Below are 21,465 nucleotides of genomic sequence, written 5' to 3'. Positions count from 1 at the left end.
ACCTTTTCTCTTCCTTCAGTATATGTTGGCATGAAATCTTTTCCCCAAGGTTTCTGAGTTATAAGAGAGAAAAGGAATGGGGATATATCTCAGGGGGGGTTCACCTACTTCAGCAAAATCTGAAACATGCCTTCCTGCTACCTGCACCACTACACTATCTGCAGATTATCAGGTTTCTTTAAGGTCCTGTTTTCAAAGTTTTCCCAGGATAGTTCAGATCATCAGCTTTTACAATTTAAACAGAGAGATTAATTTCGAAGGGACTTCTGTAACAGCATGGTAGAATGCCAGATTGTTTCCTTCTTGCACTACTAATACGTTTGCTTTTAGAGGCAATCAATCTCTTCAAGATCCCTCCTCCCCTCAGTTTGACAGAAATCTGCTAATGACGAAGCTCTGAGTGTTCTCTAGATGCAATGTGTGGTGAACTTTGAGTCCCAAGCCTGAAGCCACAGTCTTCCCACTGTTTGTTGCTTGGGCTCAATAAACATCACACTGATATATTGAGATGACTCAGCTACACAGCGTTCACCTGCCAGCACCAACTCACTGGTCTGGACTTGTGAGTTTTTCCAGATAGCAGACAGGCTGAAAGAGCAAAGCCATTTATAGACCCGGTGATTATAATGATGAATGGGAACAAAAATAGATTTATAACAATCATAACATCCAGGACAGCAATACAAATAGTGAGGATAAAAACCAGGGAAAGATAAATACCTGTCTGGAAATATGACTACTACTGAATCAATAAGCTGATGTCCTACCAAAAGCACATCATGACAGATTGAAAGCAATGTGGTATCAGTAACTTTCAGTCTGCCCAATGAAAGTGATCCTTTTTCTCAGTTTTATGCAGTTACAAACTGCAGTGAACCATTTCTGTTAACTAGAGAGCTGTTTCTGCATCACTGTAATGATTTTAAAAACAAGTTAGTCATATAGTCATAGTCAAGCTAGTAACACATTCCTGTAACACGGAATGGACTACTTAATGCCTAGACTCACCACTTTAAGTTTGTTAGTAATAGAACAAATCCTGATTATTTTTTTCCAGTTTCTTTTCCTATTACATCTTGCAAACAATGTTATGGATAATGAATAATTACAGGGACTTAAATTTAAAAAAAATAATTTCAGGCTGTGTCTCTTCCCAGTTATGGCATGTAGTCACAAACGTGGTTCTTTTAAACACTGCTGAGAACAGCTTGGTTGTAGCATGGACAAGTGTTTATTACAGGGTTTACTGCCTTGTCCTATGATTCCATGCTCTGCAAAGCATATCTTAACTAATTCCCAAAGGCAAAGTGGCAACGCTGTAAAGCACTTGTGAAAACATTCAAACTGCAGTTTAAACCTTGTTAAAGCACAGTTTTTCTCTGAAAAGTGACATTAAAAATGGCAGTGTGGGATCCCATATTTATTGTCTATTTGTGATTTCCAGATCAAACATGCTAAGTGCAACCATATAGCTCCCTTCTAACATCCACAGCCTGCTCCACAGACTTCAATGAGATTAGATAGTTGAAACTTTCATGTTCACCTATCATTAGGATGATGGTCTCCTTAGCATCTGTCCAAACCTGCTGTTCTCACTGAAACAGATACACCTTGGCCTCTTTCCATTTACCTGAATGAGCTCGAGGAGGATCTGTTTTCTTCTCATTAACCTCTTTCAGTTTTTTCACTGCTTACGGGAGTAAAACATCTTTCCAGGCAGGTCAGCGAATCTAACTCTGAACACAAATATACACAAAACAGATGTGTTGAAGAAGGTGCCATCTCTTAACCACAGCCACATTTTCAAGAATTTCAATAGCTTTTTAATTTGTTTTCTGGTCTGTTTCACAGCATGAAATATTTCGATCTCTAGAAAATTCTGATACGAACAGTATTGTCTATATACATTAACCTGTTTAAGCACAGGCTTATGAGCTACAGTTTTATTTCCCTAGCGAGCCAGCTGCTGTGTATTTATGGCTAGCACCAGCAGTGAGAAGACACAGTGCAACCCAAAGCCCACTGAAATTCAGTCACACTGTTCAGTTAACCATGGGGAGCTTGCCATGGGTTTGGTGCTTTTCCTTCTGCTGTATCTCAGTGTGAAGTAATCAGCTTCACCCACCTGCCAGGGACCTCTGAGTTGACACTGGAGCTTGCTAGTTCCAATCAGGAGAAGAGACACATTGCCATGTCCAGCTCTTGGCCTCTGAGAGGATAGAGCTAGTTTGGCTTAAATAACTTCTGCTAACGGAGTTGCTATAGTATTCTGGCTGACACGTAAAGTAGGTCCCTATATAGACAATCCCATACTCATGCATAAATACCCTGACATGGTCAAAGATGGCCATTTCAAGAACAGTCCTTCCCCCTACCTCACAACGAAAATGCAGAAATGTAAAGATAGAGCCTGTGTATTGGCTCTACTGTCCCTTTATCTGGGCAGTATGTTCATAAATGTATCTAAGAATAGATGCTAAAGTACTAAAAAGCCTCTGAAAAGATTACAGGAACAGTCACAACACCCATACAAGGTGCAATAGTAATCAAGTGGTGACTACTACTCAACAGATGCCAACAATACTCCCTCAGCTCGTAGGGTTTCTGTGCCAGTTTTTACATCACCTCTTACAAAGAACTCATCACTAATGCAAGTGTCCTGAATTTTTATCGTCCTTATGAGTGTAATCAGCATCTGTTTCAATCTTAGGTTATGCTTCGTGGGTGTTCAAATGGTTACAGATGTGTAAGGAGGAATGTGCGAGGCTGTCCTTCTTGAAGAAGATGGTTTCCTGACTTAGCGTAGCTGAATTTTTGTACAAAAATGTGCGGGCTTTTTCCACCTCACTCTTTTGCCAATCCCGCACAGCCTGGTGACTCAAAGGGGCAAAACTGCATAACCCAGTGCGAAGGTGGGCCCCAGATTTCAAATGCTAGAGAGCTGGAATAACCAGAGCTGAGGTTTTGGTCTGGCCTGTGAAAAGGGAGAGAAAACCATCTGTAAAAACTGTAGGCACATCTGGTTTTGGCTTCTGCCCCAGGATCCCACAGCCTCCCATAATGACATTCCAAATATCTGCAGGTTGGGAGAAGAAATCCTTCCTCCGCAGCGTTGCTTGGAAAGCCATGCTCAGCTCCACGCCTGGTACACGCAGGTTCCCGGGGAAGTTCTGAGAATCCAAGCAGGCAAGACCAGCAGGATTTGATCCTTATGGCTTTAGAAAAATGCCCTTTCCTAAGTAAAAGTGGGGGAAGGAAGAACAGGCCCTGAGTGGGGCTTCTGCTGTGGGCAAGGGCTTGCTGAAAACACTGATCATCACTGGAAAACTCATGACCGCACGTGCAGAATCCCCGTACGTCCCCACAGGTCTCTCCTCACAAAGCCCCTCAGGGCTGGTGCTGGGGCAGCCGCCATGGGTGGGCGGCCTGGGCGGCCGGGCAGCCGCCATGTTGCACAGGCCTGCCTTGGTGAGTGGCAGGGGCAACGGGGCCATTCCTGGCATTCCTGCCTTAGCAGGGAATGGAAACCAGCGGGATCCTCTTTTCCCTCCACCAAACCCTCCCTGGCCTTCTCCTCTCATCCAGCCCCGCTCCTGGAAAGCCCTGGGGAGCTGAGCCGAAAGGAGCCCGCTGCCTCCCATGGAAACGGCAGCCCCCGTTGTGCTGGAGGGCCCTGCGGTCGGGCGGGCATGCTGAGCCCTGGCAGTGATTTTTAACCGTGTCTCCGTGAGCCCTGGACACTGAGGGACCCGCTGGCGTCCCCGGGCAGTGGCTGGTCTCTGTTCCGGGCCAGCTGCTCAGGGGAGAGGAGGGGGGACAGCCAGCCAGCCAGCCAGAGCCCAATTAAACCCTCCCCTGGCCAGCCCCTGACACTCCCTCCTGCATTTTCCAGTCTGTGGTTACAGCACTCAAAGGGTTCCATTAAGTCATCAAGTTTTACAGGTTCCTAAAAAAAAAAAAGGAAAGAAAGAAAGAAAGAAAAAAAAAAAAAGCGGGGGGGGGGGGGGGGGGGGGAAGAGACAGCGTGCGAGAGAGAGAAAAGTTTGGTCATGGTAGGGAATGAGTGATCAAAGCTGAGCCAAAGCTTCCTGTTACACCGGGACTATATATATATCGTGTCTTTAATGTTGGGGGATGTAAGCAGGCTGCTAGGAGACTGGAGCGGGAGCTGACTCTCTGCCTGATTTCCCAGCTCGCTGAGGTTTCTTCCACCGACCACAATGAACAAGTTCCTGTGCTGCACGCTTGTGGTAAGTCTCTTCAGAGGTAGATAGGCTTTAAGATGCATTACAGCTTCAGAGATCAGGCTGTAAAGACATATGGCTTTTCTTCTGGTGGGTTGGGGTTTCTTTTTTTGGTTGGGTTTTCTTTTAGGTTTGGGGCTTTTTTGTTCTTTTCCCCCCCTTCTCTCCGTTTTCTGGGTAAACCCTTTTCATTTCATCATACCGAGCTTTCCTGGTGAGGTTTGCAGTGCAGTGGACATGTCCAGCTCCAGGGAAGCAGCAGGGATTTTCATCCCGTTCTTAAGGTAGTGGCATGATTTGCTTTCCTTTCACCTTTTTTCCTGTCTTTCTCTCTCCTTTTTTTAAGGCTTCATCATACCAGGCTGACACAAAACACTATATCTAGCAATCAGTTTAGAAACTGTAGGCTGGGATGTTTGTTTTTGCTTTACAAAAGCTCCGTCCCTGCCTGTCTCTGTAATCTCTGCTGCAGTGGCTCTGGTCAGTATCCCAGATACAGGGCTGGCTTTCTTACCCGGGAAAACCGCTGTAAACTCCAGGAAAAAAAGCACAAGTGTGCAGTGCTTGTTTTGGCTTAGAAAATTCAGTTTCATGTGCAAGAAAGTGATGAATTAGTAGCTGTGTCAGTAGCTATTACAGAAAAAGTTGTGTTATTAAATCTGGTATAAGCCTCTGCTTTAATAAGGTTTTGTTTACTTTGTGATTTAGCAAGATACTTCCAGATGCAACTTTAGAGATGATAGCAGTGCAGTAAATCTTTCAAATCATTCAAAATGTCATTTAATCCATTTAGCCATATGGAATTGTGTATGATGTCAGATTAATTACAGCCTGCTTACAGACAGATACTGTGTGACATCTATTCAGAGGCTATTCATCTTTTGGATAGGAAAACATTCAAAGAAAAACATTAAAAATAATATTCACAGCAGGCTGTTATGCATGCCTGCACAGTAACTTGTTCCTGAGTTGTTTTGGTGAGTACAGTGGCATTAATGTTGTGGCAGAGCATTAGAACTGAGATCCATTTATTTTAAAAGCCCTTTATAAATGCAACGAGATTTCCAGGATCCGATGAGTAATGCATGTTTATTACTCTCCGTACAACTTTCTGAAAGAGCTTTTTGAGAAACAAACCCAAAGTAATTAATGGAGCAAGGGAAGCAAAAATTGTCGGGCTCGTGGTCAGCAAATTAAAACACAGGAAAACTTTTTCATTTCATGTATGATGATGTCCCTTCTTTGTCACATGAAAGCACGGGAAGTTAATCTGGGAATTTCAGCAACAGCCTGTTATCAGGTTGTCTTCTTATCTGTGGCTGTCATAAAATAATCACATTGGCATTTTGATTTTGATTAAATGTAATGTGCTTGTTCGTGTTCTCCTGTAAAGTTAATAGTGTTTGTTGAAGTTCAGTGTAATCCTCTGGCAGATGAGTCTTGGAGCTGAAATATGTCAGTGGTGTACATACCGCAGCGCTTAATCATTCAATTCTTTTTTTCCTTTTTTTTTTTTTTTTTTGTTTTAAAAGCAATTTTTTGAAGTTATTGTGAAGTTTAAGTAATGTCAGATGTGCTAGAGCTCAGACAAGTAATTTTAGTACTTGTTTTATAAAACTTGTAAGAGGCGCAACAGCAGTACAAAGTTGTGTATGTTTGGCTCCCTCACCTTAAACCTAGTTTGGAGACACCATAGCTAAAAAAGACTCTTTGGACATGATGTACTTTCAGCCTTGGCCTCTTTGCTAAGGTTTCAGAAAGGGGACCTGCTGTGGTGGTGCATGCATGTACGTGTTGTTTGCTGAAACACTAAAACTGCTTACAAACAGACAAGTGTTATGAAATCAGACAGAATTAAAAGAAATTCCCCAGAGCTGGATCTCGTTACTTGTCACGTAACTATCTTGACCCTTAAACTTGACCTTTCTCTATTTTGGATCTCTGGGCGCATGTGACATGCTTTTTCTGGCCTGCCTGTTGGGTTTGCTGTGTGTAGGCAGTGGTGGCTTTGCAGCCCGCGAGGGTAGGAGTTATCTTTCTGTCTGACTTTCCTTCTGTCTGTCTGCATGTGTGTTGGTTAAAAATAAAACACCAAGGTTACCAGAAAATTTTTTAAAAGATATTGTCACAATTTAAATAACACCCACCATTCAAATCTCACAGAAACTTTAATTTTGTTTCTTCTGTGTTTAACTTCTATGCTAGTAGATTTGCTGCTCTGACAGTCTTCCTGGAGAAAAACACCTGTTTGCCCATAATCCTGGGCATAATGTTTCTCGAGCTGGATGGTCATTTGTTAGTAATTCTGTTCAGTGCAAAGGCAGACTGTAGTCATCTTGGTAACATCCCACGTTTGGGTTGGCTCTAAATCTTGATGTCACTCTGGTGAATAATGTTCCAAAATGTGTGCTATGGATGAGACACATCTTCTGGTGAATACCTGGTTAGTCTTTTCTGCTTTCTTCCTCCACATGCTTCAAGGCAAATATAACTCATAGAAACAAAGACTTCCAATTTAGCACTTCTTCGATAAGATGTAAAACTGCTCTTCAGCTGAGTGTCATTTTTCTACCACTGAAAATGAAACAATAGTTTAGACCCCTAAATTGCTTTGTGAATGACAACTAATGGTGCCTTGCAAAGTCTCTGTGAGATCTGAATTGCTGACAGACAGCTGTACTGACAGAAATGAAGACAGTGGTTGATAGCCTGCTTTGAATACAGGTGGCTCAGGAGAGTCACTAGTCACATTCCTTATGTAAAGGAGCAGCCTCCACTTTATGAAGCATTTACTGTACAAAAGTAGGTTCCTTTACGTCCCAAGTGAGCGGATTGCATTGGAACAGTTTGGTGGAACAGCTTTATAAGCTAAACTCAAACCAGCAAAAATGACTCCATTTTAGCTTGTGTTGTGTACCTGACGCTCTGCTGCAGTCTGCCGAAAGGTGCTCTGCCTGGGCTGTGCTCTACGTGAGCCTGCGGCAGCTCCTGGGCTCGGCAGTGCTGCATAGCTGCTGGCCCACAGAGGTTACGTTCGGTGATTGCATGGGGCCCCCCAGAGCAGCAAGGTGGGGAGAATGAGAGTTGAGTATCTCCCACGTGGATGAAAGTAACTTCTCCCTCGAGGACAAATATTTTACAGTGGTTGTTTGCAATAGAAGGCCATGGATCTGATCCAGAATGACACTGTCACATACTGGATCTAGAGATACTGTTTTGATTCGACAAGTTGTTGATTAGGAGAATGTTGTTAATATCCTTCAGTGCTATATTTCACCACTGGGATTTCTCTGGGGTCTGTGCATGATTTCAGTGAGGCATTCTGCCTAAGGGCTGAGGGTAAGAGAAGGCCTCTTGCCTTAGCTTTGTCCAAATACTTTGTGTAGAAAGCAGAGAGTTGGGAGGTTTTACTTTGAACCCAATGCAAACACTAGAGGCAATCTGACAGATGCCTTGAATGATTATTTATCACGCAGGAAAATATGCTTCGGAATAGTTGTGGAATGCAAAACAGAAACAGATTTATCTTTCTCAGCAAATTAAACATTCTTCTTTGGTCTACAACCCAAAACCACAAAGCCAAGCTATATAATAATATTTTCATATGCTGAAAAGCCACTTTCTTTTCTTTTACAAAGCAGTGATTTAAGGGGATGATGCTTGAAGGATTTTTGCTTTATGTGCTTTGTCTTTCAGTTCATTTTAATTCAACAAGAAAAAGCAAGTGGCTCTTTCCCTTACATTTAAAGATGAAAGAAAAGGGCGTGTACTTTTTTCATGCCCAAGATCTAAAATGAAATTTTACAATCACATTATTTCTCTTTCAAAAGCATCTTCTAAGGGCTCAAATAAATGGAATGCACAGGCCTTTTATGTTAGCATTATGCATGCTGACATAAAGATAGTATGGAAAAATACAGCTTCAGGTCTAATGTGTTGAGTGACACAATGAAAGAATTGTTTCTTAACCTTGAGTAACTCGTTTTGAATAAATTCTCAGTATTTACTTGTATGACACTGACTTACACTAGACTTGTATTTCAGTATTTACAGTTCATCTTGGTTCCTCACACAGAGACAGCCATGCTGAGAGGTACCCAGGATTTGTCCCAGGGAGATGGACGAGGACTGAGTTTTTCAGTCCTCTCAGAAATGAGCCTATGACACTAGAACTGAATTTCACCTGACGGGTTGATAGATGTAGTTAATGACACTAGGTTTTGTTTTGGTTTTGGTTTGTTGTAATTATTTTGTTACTGATAGCATTTCATACTCATAGAACAAAACCTCCCAACTCTGGGGAATGTTTTTTTTAAACTGAGCCTTGGATTTCACTTCCCCTAGGAAAATTGTTTGCAATTGAGTGCACTCTGAAACAGAATAGCAGTTGATTTGTTGGAGATGAACAAGATACTGAGTATCACTGGCTTCCGTTGGTGTTGGGATATAAAGGACTTGCTTAGGGTTTAAAATTAAAAGAAGCTGCCTAGATCTTTTCAGTCCATTCCCCAGCTCTTCCAGGAAACCAAATGGTGTATTTGCTTTCAGAAATGCATTGAAAGCTATATTTAAACTGCTTGGCTTTCTTGCACCTGCTTCTCAGTAAAAGGTTGTCCCCAAACTTCCTCTGATGAGAGGATCCCTTTTTCATTTGCCATCATTATCCTTCAATGGAGAAAGTTCTCTCTTCTGTGTTCACTGTCTATCTGTACTGTATCTATAGGTACTGTTTTGACTTGCCAAACTATTAACCAAATCAAGAACCTCTTCAAGATTAATTACTCCATTTCCTGCTAAACTTTTTCTGTACTTCTTCCAGGCTGCATTAACCTTTCCTAAACAAGGATGAACAGAATTTTATGCAATCATCTGAGTGATAAATCCATCACTTTGGCCAGGTGTAGCACTGATAGACTCCAGCTTTGGTTTCTTAAGGCTTAAAAGGTGAACATGCTCGTTGTCCCTACTTCTGATTCCGGTAAACTGAAGCCAGTCTTCTAGTTTCTTTCTCCTTTCAAACTGGAACATGCCGAACTTTTCCAGCAAAAGCAAAACAAGCCATTGCTGGCATGATTATAGGAGAAATCCTGCTTTCTATGAAGCTTTTGGGAAGACCAGTGTTCAGAACTAGTAAGTTCTGATCATGGCATTTTCATGTGCTCAAATAGTGCCATTTCTTACAGTGGAGATTCAGGTGTTTAGTACATAGCCCACCTTTAAACATGGGCATTCAGGTTAGTCAGAGGTTTTACGTGGCTGAGAATCTGCTACCAAGTTGGTTATAGCATAGTTCAGGAGGAGAATGTCAGGAATGACATAAAATGCATTTAATTACCATTTTAATTAGATTTGGGAACATGCTTTTGAACGGCCTCTCCTGATTATCCTTACTTACTGTATTTTAGTTTGCACATCAGAGCAGACTTGGAGTGCACAAAGTGGATTTACAAAAGTAAACTGGATTGATGAAAGTAAATCCAGGGACGGACTCCAGAGACACACCAGATGCACTGTAACCGCTAATGCATGCTCAGTCCACGAGAGCAGACTGAAGTTAGTCCAAATATCCCCTCTGAATCATGCATAATGTGGATGTCAGGTGCTTGGCACCATCTGTTTTGCTCTACAAATCTGCTGTAACAGGTGATCCAACTTGCTAATGTAAGCGGAAATTCAGTGTGTCTTAGGACAGGAGAAAGGACAGTTTAGTGACATTCCCCTCTGACTTACTCTGTGAGCTGTGGGACAAGAAGAGTCTTTCCTTCTGTTTGTGCCAAGTTGCTGCAGTAAAACTAAAATTATACTTAATTACCTTACACTATTCTTCCTGCATTTTTGCAAAACTTCTGAAAAATGGATTGCTTTTACTTTGGCAGTTGATAGTTTGGCAGTTCAAGGATAACTGCTGATTTTCAGGTTGCATATTAATATTCAGAATGCTCATGTGTGCTAGGTGTTTTCAGTCTGCATAGAAGACAATCTCGCAGATCTATTCTCTTAAGTATTATTAAGGGACCTACAGTAGTCTTATGAAGAAGCGTGGTATTGGGGATTGGAGTCTAGAAATGTACTTAACTACATACTAATAGCTGTATTGGGTCTAAGAAAAAAATGATCCAGAAAAAATGTCCTAAAAAGCCCCATATGCTGTCTATGGCAGGGGCTGATAACTGGTGCATAGAGGAGATGGAAGAAAAAGGCAGAAAAATAGTGATATTTTCCCAAAACACTCCTCTAGACTCAAGGAATTTGTGGTTTGGGGGTTCCTGATCAAAAGATCATGTTTATGTTTAATAGCCCTTCATTATTTTCCTCCATTACTATGTCAAGAAACATTTTGAACTTAGCCATTTACAATGTCCTGTGGCAATGAGCCGCACAGCTCACTGTACTAGTAGGATCATAGTAATCAAACAGTAATGGTAATGGTAATCTAGCTCTATGTTGAAAAATATGTAAAGAATGTTCTGGCGAAATACTGAGATACTGATTGAATTTATACCTTTAGTTTGACTGAAGAATCTTTTGTCATAATTGTAATAGTAAATAAAGGTGTTGGATCCTGCACACAAATGGCTCAGCCACTGACGGATGGATTATTGCAGCTATACAAGTTGTGTTTCTGGGAAAGAAGACAGGCGTGATGTGCTTTTCTTTTAAAAAGACAAAGAAAATATCAGATGCAAAGACTGATCATCCTTTTAGTGATCTTGATTTATTAACCCTGTTATTATGGTTACCAAGTATGTTTATTTAGATTAATAGTATTCTGGTTGCCATTAACAGTTCACAGCTGTTGGTACTTCCAAAGGCAAAGCTTTGCATGATCTCACACATGTATTGTTCAAGTATTTCTTTTTATTTTTTCTCAATTTTTTAAAATCAATTCCTCTCAAATTGTGTTGAATTGTTTTCATTTTTTTATTGGCTTGCTTTACATAGCTGTAGGTTCTTCAGGAAACATTTTTGCCTACAAACCCCCATGCTCTTATACCCTATTTACCAATTTTGAATTATTTTTAATGTTGAATCATCCCCTGCAGCAAAACTTCTCACTTGTCTCATATATGATTTTCAATGTAAAAAGCTGGGTAAGGAAAATAAAGAAAATGTTGTTGCTCTTGCTCCTGCAGAGGTGAGTTAAGCAGTCATGAAATGGTCCGCCTAACCTTTCCGCACCTGAAAATGTGTCACCAAGGGCAGAGGCGTGACTGAGAGGAGCAGATTCTGCTGCAGTGACAGCTTGGGATTTGTTGGGAGCTGTACATTGCAGAGCAGGAAAGCTGGTGTTTCTGCACAAGGACACGCTGCCCGTGTGTCTGGTTGCTGTCTCTAATAATTTTCGCAGTGTCAGATTTTCATCTGAGTTGGGTATTGTCTTGGGTTTCCGCAGACATCTGCATGAAATGTGGGTTGATGCTTATCTTTGTAGCATCTGTGCTGCATGTTGCAGTCTGTTATGTTCAGCAAAGGGAATGTGTGTGTCCATGCCAGTCTTGGACTCTGGGATGCTGTATCATCTATTACTGAATAAAAAACACAGAAGGAAACCTGACTGTTCACATTAACAATTAATGGGATTACCAGGACTTCCTTATTACTAGAGTAATAGCTGTAGATTTACCAAGGGTGGGTGCATTTTTCATCAGCGGAAAGCCATTCAATATTAAAAAAATGTGCTGCACCCTCTGGTTAAATAGATCACATGAAATGGATCCAGTTATTTAACAAAAATGGAGTGGTACATCATACTTCAATGACTAGTAAGGAATTTCTCACAGCGGAAGAGATTGTGCATTGAGACCACAAGAAAAAGTGGGATCTCCGTCTGTAGAAATCACAGCTAGAACAAGTTACAGGCCTTAGTCAAGGGGAACTAAAAGAGGCTGTGGGGAATAGCCATGCGATCTGCATTTCATTCTTTAGCCTGTCTAAGTATAGCTGTATAAAAAGTGGATTCATAGACCGGCAAGAGGAGGATGCACTTAAGAATATTTTCTTAAGCAGTAAGAGTTCCTAATTTAGGCACCTAATACTACTTGGTGCAAATGCTGTGACTTGTGTTAATGCAGATGAATGATTAAGTTGTCCTTTGCAACCTTAATAAGACTATCACTTCAGAAGTGCCATGCTGTGACAGAAGTGAGGCCCTTAGATGACACCTTTTTAGGAAATGCAGAGTCTGAATGAATAAAAAGTGTTAATTCCACTCACACTTTGGGGACATCTGCATTGGAAAAGAGGAAAATAACGTTCTTGAAATGGAATTGGCAACTCCTCTGTGCTACCTGACTGGGATTAAAATAGCAACAAAGACGAGTTAGTCGGGTCTATAATTTGAATGGATACGCAGCACTGGGGCAGAGCCATGTTCTCGATGGGCAGAGGGAGCTGGCAGCTGACCCTGTGGGGCTCAGGGCAGTATACAGGGAGTAAACCCAGGACTTACTTTTTTGATAGGCCGGTGGAATCACAGAACCAAATTTTCAGTTACAAGACCAAAACGATGTGATATGGAGGTTGTTTCAGCAGAAGGGCAAGGTCCTCTCAGATGGCTAGATCCCAAGTGGCACCAGCAAAGCAGGCTGTTGCAGGAAGCAGAAGGGCTGTAGCGGTCACGATGTGTGCCAGTACTGAGCCAGGTCCTCACAACAGCTGTAAGCCTGTGGTTTTATATGGGAAGCAAAAGTGTTAGCCTGGCCTCTTCCAGCTCGTGCAATTAAATCTTCAACGTACCCTTCATAAACTGCAGCATTCTTTACCTCTGCCTGAAGCTGCATCTTCATACTTGATGTAGCTGCCACGTTTTATCCCTGGAGCTGCTGCTTTGCAGTGCAAGATTAAATAGAAAGCATTAAAATGAAACCTATATTGTTCTAGCCATTCATTGCTGGTGAAAAGAAATATTGTAAGGAGCCACCTTTAAAGGTATCTGTGGTAATGGTGCGGTATGCTGGTCAGATTTGTATGCTGGGATAGCATTTCTTTTGCATCTGAAGTACTGATACTTAGGAACACAGGAGTGCATAATCCCCACCTTGTTGCACATCGAGCGTGTCACCAGTGAAACTAATTGGCCAGGTTCTGTGGTGCCAGGGTGTAAAAGGTCATTGCCCAGTGATATTGAATGCGTGTAAATGAGACAAGAATAGGATCTAGACCTACGGAAGAACAAGGAAGTATGTGTGGCAGGAAGATTTGCTGGATAAGATCGTAAAAATTTCCTATTCTGACAGACATAGGAGAGTCTGGAAACTGGTTAATATTTTATAAATTTCTAATGCAAACATTTTTTTTAAGATAGTGACATGATTAGATTCATAAACTCATTAAAATGTAGGCTTCTGTGTGACCACGGTGCTCCCCAGAACTAAAGCAAGCCATGTTTTATTTTCCTATTGCTAGCTCTTGGACATTTCTGTTAAGTGGGCCATCCAGGACAGCTCTCCCCCCAAGTATGCCCATTACGACCCAGGGACATCTCGTCAACTGCTGTGTGACCAGTGCCCTCCTGGGAGCTACGTGAAGCAGCACTGTACAGCCACCAGCCCGACGCAGTGTGCCCCGTGTCCGGACCAGTACTATGCTGAGGAGTGGAACAGCAATGATGAATGCCAGTACTGCAGCACCGTTTGCAAAGAGCTGCAGTACCTCAAGCAGGAGTGCACCAGCACACAGAACCGCGTCTGCGAGTGCATCGAAGGCAGATACCTGGAGCTTGAGTTTTGTTTAAAGCACACAGAGTGTCCTCCTGGATTCGGTGTTGCGCAGCCAGGTACGTACCGCTTGTCAGTGTGCGCAGACTTAATTAGACCTCTACCGCACATCAATGACTCGTAGCACTTACAAGATTAGGAAAGAGCCTTGTCCGGATGAAATTACAGGACAGTAAATTGTAAAGCCAATTGAACCTGTTCCTAGTCTGCATCATTTGGACTGTAGCCAGAGGAACATTTCTCAGCGGAATACCCTGCTCCTACTGTAATATATAACTTAATGGCAGTAGCAAATGTAGCAAATTGCACTCTAATGAGAAACATGATGGATTGCCTCTTTTAAAGGAACATTATCTGGAATGTAGTATTTGTGTGTGTGATAAATAATAATGTTTTTCATTTTGAAATCTGCTGTTTCAAACAACTGTATATCTTGACAAACACCAGGAGCACTACATGTTTGACACCAAGTGTATAATTATAACAATATTAATATAGCTCTAGCATCACAGCAATATGTGGTAATAATTAATTATCAGCATCCTAAGTGGAACTCTTAGGGAAACTGTTACTATTATGAAACAAACAACCATTTCTTTGTCAAGCAGGCTGGCGTTGTGCTGTGTGTCTCGTGAGGATGCAGAGCGAAGTGGTACTTTTCAGTGGAGTGTATTCATTTAAGACAACATAAATTGTTAAACCAATAAGTTCTCTCAAAACAAAATACATCATTTATCATTTGGCAAATGTCAGGGCTCAGTTTAGCTCCAGTATTTAATACAGCCTGAAAGAATTGTAAACTGTCATTGTACAGAGATTGATAACTGCCTGGAGAAGCGTACTGAGGAAGGGAATATGGAAAATCAAAGCATCTCAGACACGAACCCGTAGGCAACCAGTCTCCAGACTACAGAATTACTTCCCTAGGAATTATGTACATAGTGAGAAGCATTAGGGCTGGTTGGCCTGTACATTTGAGAGCTGTGCCGCACGACAGGTTGGGAGTCCTTTCTTGGGTTATGAACCTCTCACTGGAGGACAACTTTGACGTAAGGAGTGTCGCTGCTGTAGCTGCTCAGTAGTCCCTGAGTAATTGGTTACCTAAGCATTACCCTGATGCCCTTGCCACTGTTAAGCATTTCCACTGGCAGCTACCGCATTTCCATATTATAAACCTTCATTAACCTAAATTGTTATACCCAGGGGCTTGGGTTAATGAGGTTCCACCGTACCTTGGCAGCAAGTCAAAAGGGGCCAGAAACAAAGTTCGCAGAAAGACCACTTGGGAGCCGAACAAAGAAGTTTAAATTGTCTGAGCAACCAGCCTGCTGCATCTCTGTGAGCACAGTGAAACCGTGGCAGACAAATTTGAATCCCTATGTTCAAAATGAAACAAACTTTGGAAGAAGATAAATTTTTGAATTGTGTAATTTATTGTAAAGTTGGTTTCCAAAAGACTATCAGAACAAACCAGGTAATCCCAAGCAGACCTCAAACAAGGAACGAAGACGTAAAAATAATTGCATACCCCTGTGTCAATAGTCAGCTTTTGAGGTGAGGCATCAATTGAGGGTTTAATAAGCATGGGCCAAACTGTGTCCTGCTTTCTGCCTTGAACTTTGTAATGATGTAAATTCAAGTGTAGTAAAACCTAAGTGTAGAAAAATATGCTTCCACTGCCACACAAGAAGTCTCATTTAAAGCTTAAAGCATTAGAAATCTGTTTCCCCACTGTCAGTTGCTCATGATTACGTTGGGCAGATCACTTTACTTTGGTAGTCCCCTTCTGTGAGTGCAAGATAAAGGTTTTGTTCCTTTCTGCTGTGGTTGGCCCTGCATGTGGCAGAGCGTTTAGCAGCAATGCGCTGGGGAAGCAGCACCAGTATGAGGAGGCACTGTCTTCCTGGCGGCTGCCGTTTCCCTGGGGAGAATGGGGGATTCCAGGCAAATTGGAGGGAGCGGCGGAAAGGCAGATGGGCTGCGGCGGTTTATGCCCTGAACAAGACCGGCCAGATAAGCAGCGAAGAAGAAGGTGGCAAAGCTGAGAGGTGACTTTGTGCTGAACCCTGAGAATGCTGATGGATTACCCAGTTTATTTCCCTCTTGTGCCGCAAAGGTTATAGAGGAAGCTCCGAGCAGAACAACGCACTGTTTGCAGGGACTCTCCTTTCTTCCCCTTCCTTGCTGCCAGAACACAACAGCGGCGTGTCTGAAGCAGGGAAAGCTGCTAAGAATTCAGATGCCTCAGGAAAGGTCATTACTGCCGGCTCAGGTACAGGTCTTGGCCAGAGTTCTGTGCAGCCCCGAGAGAGTTTTGATGCTCTCACACTGCACAGGAAAACACAGGGGCAGACACTGTTGCTGCAGGTGGGGTGCTGCCTGCAACAAGCAGAGGATTTTGGGGAGGTTGGCAATGCGCAGTCTCTGTTTTTTCAGATGAACAAAAACTTCTTTGTTTTCACTTGTTGTCTGATGAGAGAAGTGCTAGGTCACGTATATGCAAGTATTAATCTTCATTTCACAGCTGGTGTAAAACTTGAGATTCATACTCTTTTTCTCTAAGGAAATGCACAAAATAAATAAAATTACTTAAATGCTAGCATTAAAATAAGCATCAACATGTAAATACTTCCAAAATACACTAGATGGAGGCATTTTCTTCTTCAAATATGTTTTCCAAATATTTCAAAAAAATTTTAAGCATGTGCTTAAGTTCATGTTCAATGCAATATTAGATATTAGACTTCAGGCACTTGCTTAAATGTTGACTGAATAAAGATGAATTAAGAGTGAAAATTCAACAATTATTGGTGCTGTTGCTTGCCTACCACTGCTGGTTAGATTTTGCATTGTTTCAGGTTTCATGCATCAGTTGTCTAGCTCTTTGTCAATGTGATAAAACCATGTATTGTCATTCTGTTGTTGTGTTATATTTTTGATTCTGAAGTAAAACTATGCTGTGTAAAAATAAAACACAAAGCAAAACATACGTATGCATATTAAATATTTTTGCTATATTGGAAATTGATTTTATTTGCTTTTAATAATATTTTATTCAAGCCCAGAAAAAAGTTCAAAAATTTTACTGAAATTCTATTTTCATGTATAATTTAATATTTGAGCAGGGAAAGTACTTTTCGGAGGGTCTTCAGTTGATATTTAGTTGGGTTGTATTTTTAGCTAGAACTAAAGTAATCCATTCAAGCAAGGTTCTGGGCAGATACTACAGAGTAAAATTTAGAACAGTTTCTCGTGCTGTTTAATTATTTGACAGAACATTTCTACAGTTGACAGATGAAGGTCAGACATCATGTAACGTCTGAGTAGACTCAAGTAATTAGTGATTTAAAGATATTACTTTACTAAATTACTGATTTAATAAGTTATTACTGATTTTAAATTCAGCAAGAAGTATATGTAAAAGTACTATTTACTCCATTATTCCAGCAGGAACATCATTTTCTTCAAGAACGTTTTTTGTTTTTCAAAATTGGAGGTGTTGGGTTTGCTTTTTTTCCTAAACGTGATTTCTTCCTAGATCAGAAATGTGAAAAGCAGAAGCATGACAATTTGGAGAGGAATATTTTCTTCTGGTTTTGCATTCTTGTATTTTTTTCACAGTTGAAGTTATATGTAATTGGATGCATTATTTTCCTGTTTCCACAGGTACCCCTGAGAGTGACACTGTATGTAAGAGATGTCCAGAAGGATTTTTCTCAAATGAAACATCATCCAAAGCAGCCTGTCTAAAGCACACGAACTGTAGCGCACTGGGTTTCAAAATAGCATTGAAGGGAAATGCAGTTCGTGACAACGTCTGTCAGGAAAATGCAGATACGACACCTCAGAAATGTGGAATAGGTATGTATCTTATTAAGGAAAAGTGCTCTGAAAACATGCCTTTAATTATAGTTAAAATTAGTGTTTCAGCATTTATGATAAAAATATCTAGCTTGTTAGCCATTTGCCTGCTATGGTGATGGCTATAGTACAGTTTTAATTACTGTAGGTCAGACCAAATGGAGCTCAAGCACAGAGAGCACCAGCACTATAAAGATCACTCGTTAGTTTGTTTTTTAAACACTTCTTATCCTTGCTGCTTGCTCTTTTTTTCTGAGACGGGCAGGGTAACATCAGAACAATTGACATTCCTTTTCTCTTTCTCATTTCAGATGTAACCCTGTGTGAGGAGGCTTTGTTCAGGTTTGCTGTTCCTACTCAGCTCACACCTAACTGGCTGAACATACTAGCAGACAGTTTGCCTGGGACAAAGGTTAGCACAGAAAATATCGAAAGGATTAAACAAAGGCACAGTTCTCAGGAACAGACCTTCCAGCTTTTGAAATTATGGAAGCAGCAAAACAAGGAACAGGATATGGTCAAGAAGATTATTCAAGGTACCTTATTTTCATCGCATGTATATTAAAAGCAACCTTCTAAATGGCATTTTAAAAATTGCTTGGGATCAAATACCTCCTGGTGATACATTATGCTTTGAGGAGGACCTGCAGGGTTTGACTGCGTTTTATCGATGCCATAAGCACCGTGAAGTCGAGGGGAAGCAGGAAGATAATTTAGCTTCTGGTCACTGAATTCTTCCCAGACTTGTAGCCCCTTCGGGAGCGTGTATGGTGTCACAGCCAGGATTGCCTTTTGAGAGTGCACAACATAGGAAGAATTTTGATCAAGTGGGAAAATGTTTCTCACTGTCGTATCTGAGCAGTGGCTGTTGAGGTTAGAGGGAGCTGGATGCCTGCAACTGAGAGTGCAATTTGTCTTCTATAAAGTGGAGATTGACAGCTCGGACTAGAACATCTATTCATGGACTGGGGACACATGGGACTGAGGAATACACAGACAGGCTTTCCCTTCTTTTTGCCTTCTGGTACCTATTTGTCATGCCAATTCACCGCTTTGTTTGTGCTGAATCTGCCAAGACAGGTGTCAAAGGTGAAATAGTGCTGCAGTGTTAACACCAAGGTGTTTTATGAGAGTCAGGCCAAGTCTTTTCATGTAAGCCATCATCAACAACCACCACATTCGAACGACCTTTCATCCGCTCAGAACAGATTTGAAAAATGCTGCAGACACGGGGTTTTTTCCCCTCTCCTTTTTAGTGTGCATGCTTATGTCAGGCTGTGATGTGTCTAGTATACTTCAAAAAACAAAATGACTATTTTAGCAAAGCTTGCCTAGACGTTTCTGAAGAAGAAGAGAAAAATTTTCATTCACTTGAACTAAATATTGGGAGCCCTAACACATACACAAAACATTTTACAAGATAAATGAATCAGGCATATATGAATATATACTTGCTATGAAGTCTGTAATTTGAGGCTGTTTGTATTTGCAAAGTTAATTAAATTCTTAAGTGTTTTCACGAGCCTAAAGAAAAAGCATTGCTGAGAGAATTATTTGAAATAAATAAAAAAAAAAAATATGGGAGAGAATATTCAACTTGAATTTTGGGAAGCTTTTTGCAGGCTGTGATAAAGTTGTAATACATTGTACTTACCTTTCTTTTCACTTTCCATAGATATCGATCATTGCGAAAATAGTGTCTTAAAGCATATGGGCCATCTGAACCTCACCTTTGAACATCTTAACACACTGATGGTAAGCTTACCAGGCAAGAAAGTGGGAAAAGAGGATATCGAGCGCACAATGAAACTATGTCAACCTACAGAGCAAGTTCTGAAGCTTCTCAATCTGTGGAGAATAAAGAATGGTGACCAAGACACCATTAAAGGTTTAATCTATGGACTGAAACACTTGAAAACATACCATTTTCCAAAACGAACCATCCAAAGTCTGAAGAAGGTGGTTAAGTTTCTTCACAGATTTACAATGTATAGATTATACCAGAAACTCTTTTTAGAAATGATAGGGAACCAAGTTAAATCAGTGAAAGTAAGATGTGTCTAATTCAAGATGTTTTTAATTCTCCACTGACTATTTTCCCCTAATTACTGCCAGCAGTAATTAAACTGGAACGTTGTTTCCTTACATTATGTCTTACTATTTATAGAAATGCCTGACTGGAATAGCTCTAAGTCTTTTGCAGTGTTGTCGGAGTTTTTTTAAAAAAATAAAATCACTTTTGTAAAAGCTATTACCCTGTTGATAACACTAAGAGCCTGATTCTGCATTTTTGCACATTCAAGAGTTGAAAAGCCCCACTGTAGTCACTAGATGAAAAAAGAATGCCGGACCAGGCTCTACTCCAGTATTTGCTATTTATATTCTTTGAGGAATAAACAGTTTTGTTGTACATATTTATTAAGTTAAATGGAAATTGTATGAGACTGAATTTTAGGAAGAGAAATGAAAAGCACACTGTATATTTTCTAGCTAAACAAAAATGATCCCATATATTTTTCTGGCAAAATTTTGTAGCATGCTGTAAGAGTTATTAATTTCTTTACATTTTGTATTTAAAAAAGTATTATTGCTTAGTTTTATTTGTATAAGTTGTGGTATCTTTTGGTAGGGATGTTTTAATTTATCCAATGATTTTAACTCAAATACGGTGAAAATATAGCATAAGTGACCTGAATATTTAAATATTCTGTGAGGAAGTGAATGTACCATATTTAAGAAGCTGGATTTTTATATAGAATTTCATAATCTTATTTTATAAAACAATTAAATTTTTCAGTTTACTTTTTGACTGGTGTTTTACTCTTGACTCAGAAATAGGAACTAATAACAAAGATCATGTGGATTTCATGCCTTATCTTGGGCTTGGCTCTGGGCTACTCCCTGTCTGGTCTAGTAGTTAATATGTGAGCCAAGTAAATATTGACCAGCGCTGGATTTTCATGGTCACTGTACAGGTGTGAAAGAAAGTAAAAAGTATTAAAGGTCCTAGTTCAGAGGGCCCAGGTGGTTGTGATACAACCATAGACACATTTGGCCCAGTGTCATTCTTGGAGAGCTCACAACCTTTGCCCTAACCACAGCTTGTAATTTCATGGAAGAAAGATGATGCACAGCCCTGACAGGCTTGGAAAGCCTCACATATTGCCATGATGTTTAAAGGAAGGGAGCACAGAGAGGTCACATAAAAAAAAAAAAAAAAAAAAAAAGAAAAGAAAAGAATAAAAAGATTACCATCGCCCTCAGCTACAGAATGAGACACCTGCAAAGACATGGCCCCCCAAAAAAGGCAACAGGGAGTACTGTTACCAAAAGCTCACATAATTTTAAGGGCCAGTCATCATTCACAGTGCAAGCCAAAGGCTTTGGTGGCTGCAGAGGAAGACTGTACTCCTGTTCTTTAAACCATGTGTGAACAGAGCTTGAGTATTCAATATATTCTTCTCCCGTGTGTAAAGGAAGGAAAAGCCATCAGCATTTAGCCTTGCATGACAATATTCCTCTATTACAAATGAGAGGATCTTAAGCAACGAACGAGAAAGAGAGTCCTGGTAGATATGATAGGTGCTCATCACAGCTGCTCTCCTTACAGAGAGTACATATTGCTTTAAAATACTTGGGTTTCA

At 40.8% G+C, this 21,465-nt stretch overlaps 1 protein-coding gene across 1 annotated transcript; it reads left to right on the top strand.

Moving 5' to 3' along the window:
• Positions 1-3,865: 3,865 nt before the first annotated feature.
• On the top strand, positions 3,866-20,624 carry TNFRSF11B (TNF receptor superfamily member 11b). Its single transcript, XM_040588638.1, has 5 exons — positions 3,866-4,250; positions 13,650-14,019; positions 17,627-17,821; positions 18,133-18,357; positions 19,497-20,624. The coding sequence occupies exons 1-5, from the start codon at positions 4,221-4,223 to the stop codon at positions 19,883-19,885; spliced, it is 1,209 nt and encodes a 402-aa protein (XP_040444572.1). The 5' UTR covers positions 3,866-4,220; the 3' UTR covers positions 19,886-20,624.
• Positions 20,625-21,465: the final 841 nt, after the last annotated feature.

Source organism: Falco naumanni, chromosome 3 (genome assembly GCF_017639655.2).
Source record: "Falco naumanni isolate bFalNau1 chromosome 3, bFalNau1.pat, whole genome shotgun sequence".
Lineage (NCBI taxonomy): Eukaryota > Metazoa > Chordata > Aves > Falconiformes > Falconidae > Falco > Falco naumanni.
The sequence above is the reverse complement of the archived record's forward strand: the minus strand, read 5'-3'. Positions and strand labels throughout refer to the sequence as shown.

Coding starts and splice junctions, on each gene's coding strand:
- TNFRSF11B (XM_040588638.1), top strand. CDS start 4,221: ATGAACAAGTTCCTGTGCTGCACGCTTGTG. Junction 14,020..17,626: donor ATTCGGTGTTGCGCAGCCAG/GTACGTACCGCT, acceptor CTGTTTCCACAG/GTACCCCTGAGAGTGACACT. Junction 18,358..19,496: donor GGTCAAGAAGATTATTCAAG/GTACCTTATTTT, acceptor CACTTTCCATAG/ATATCGATCATTGCGAAAAT.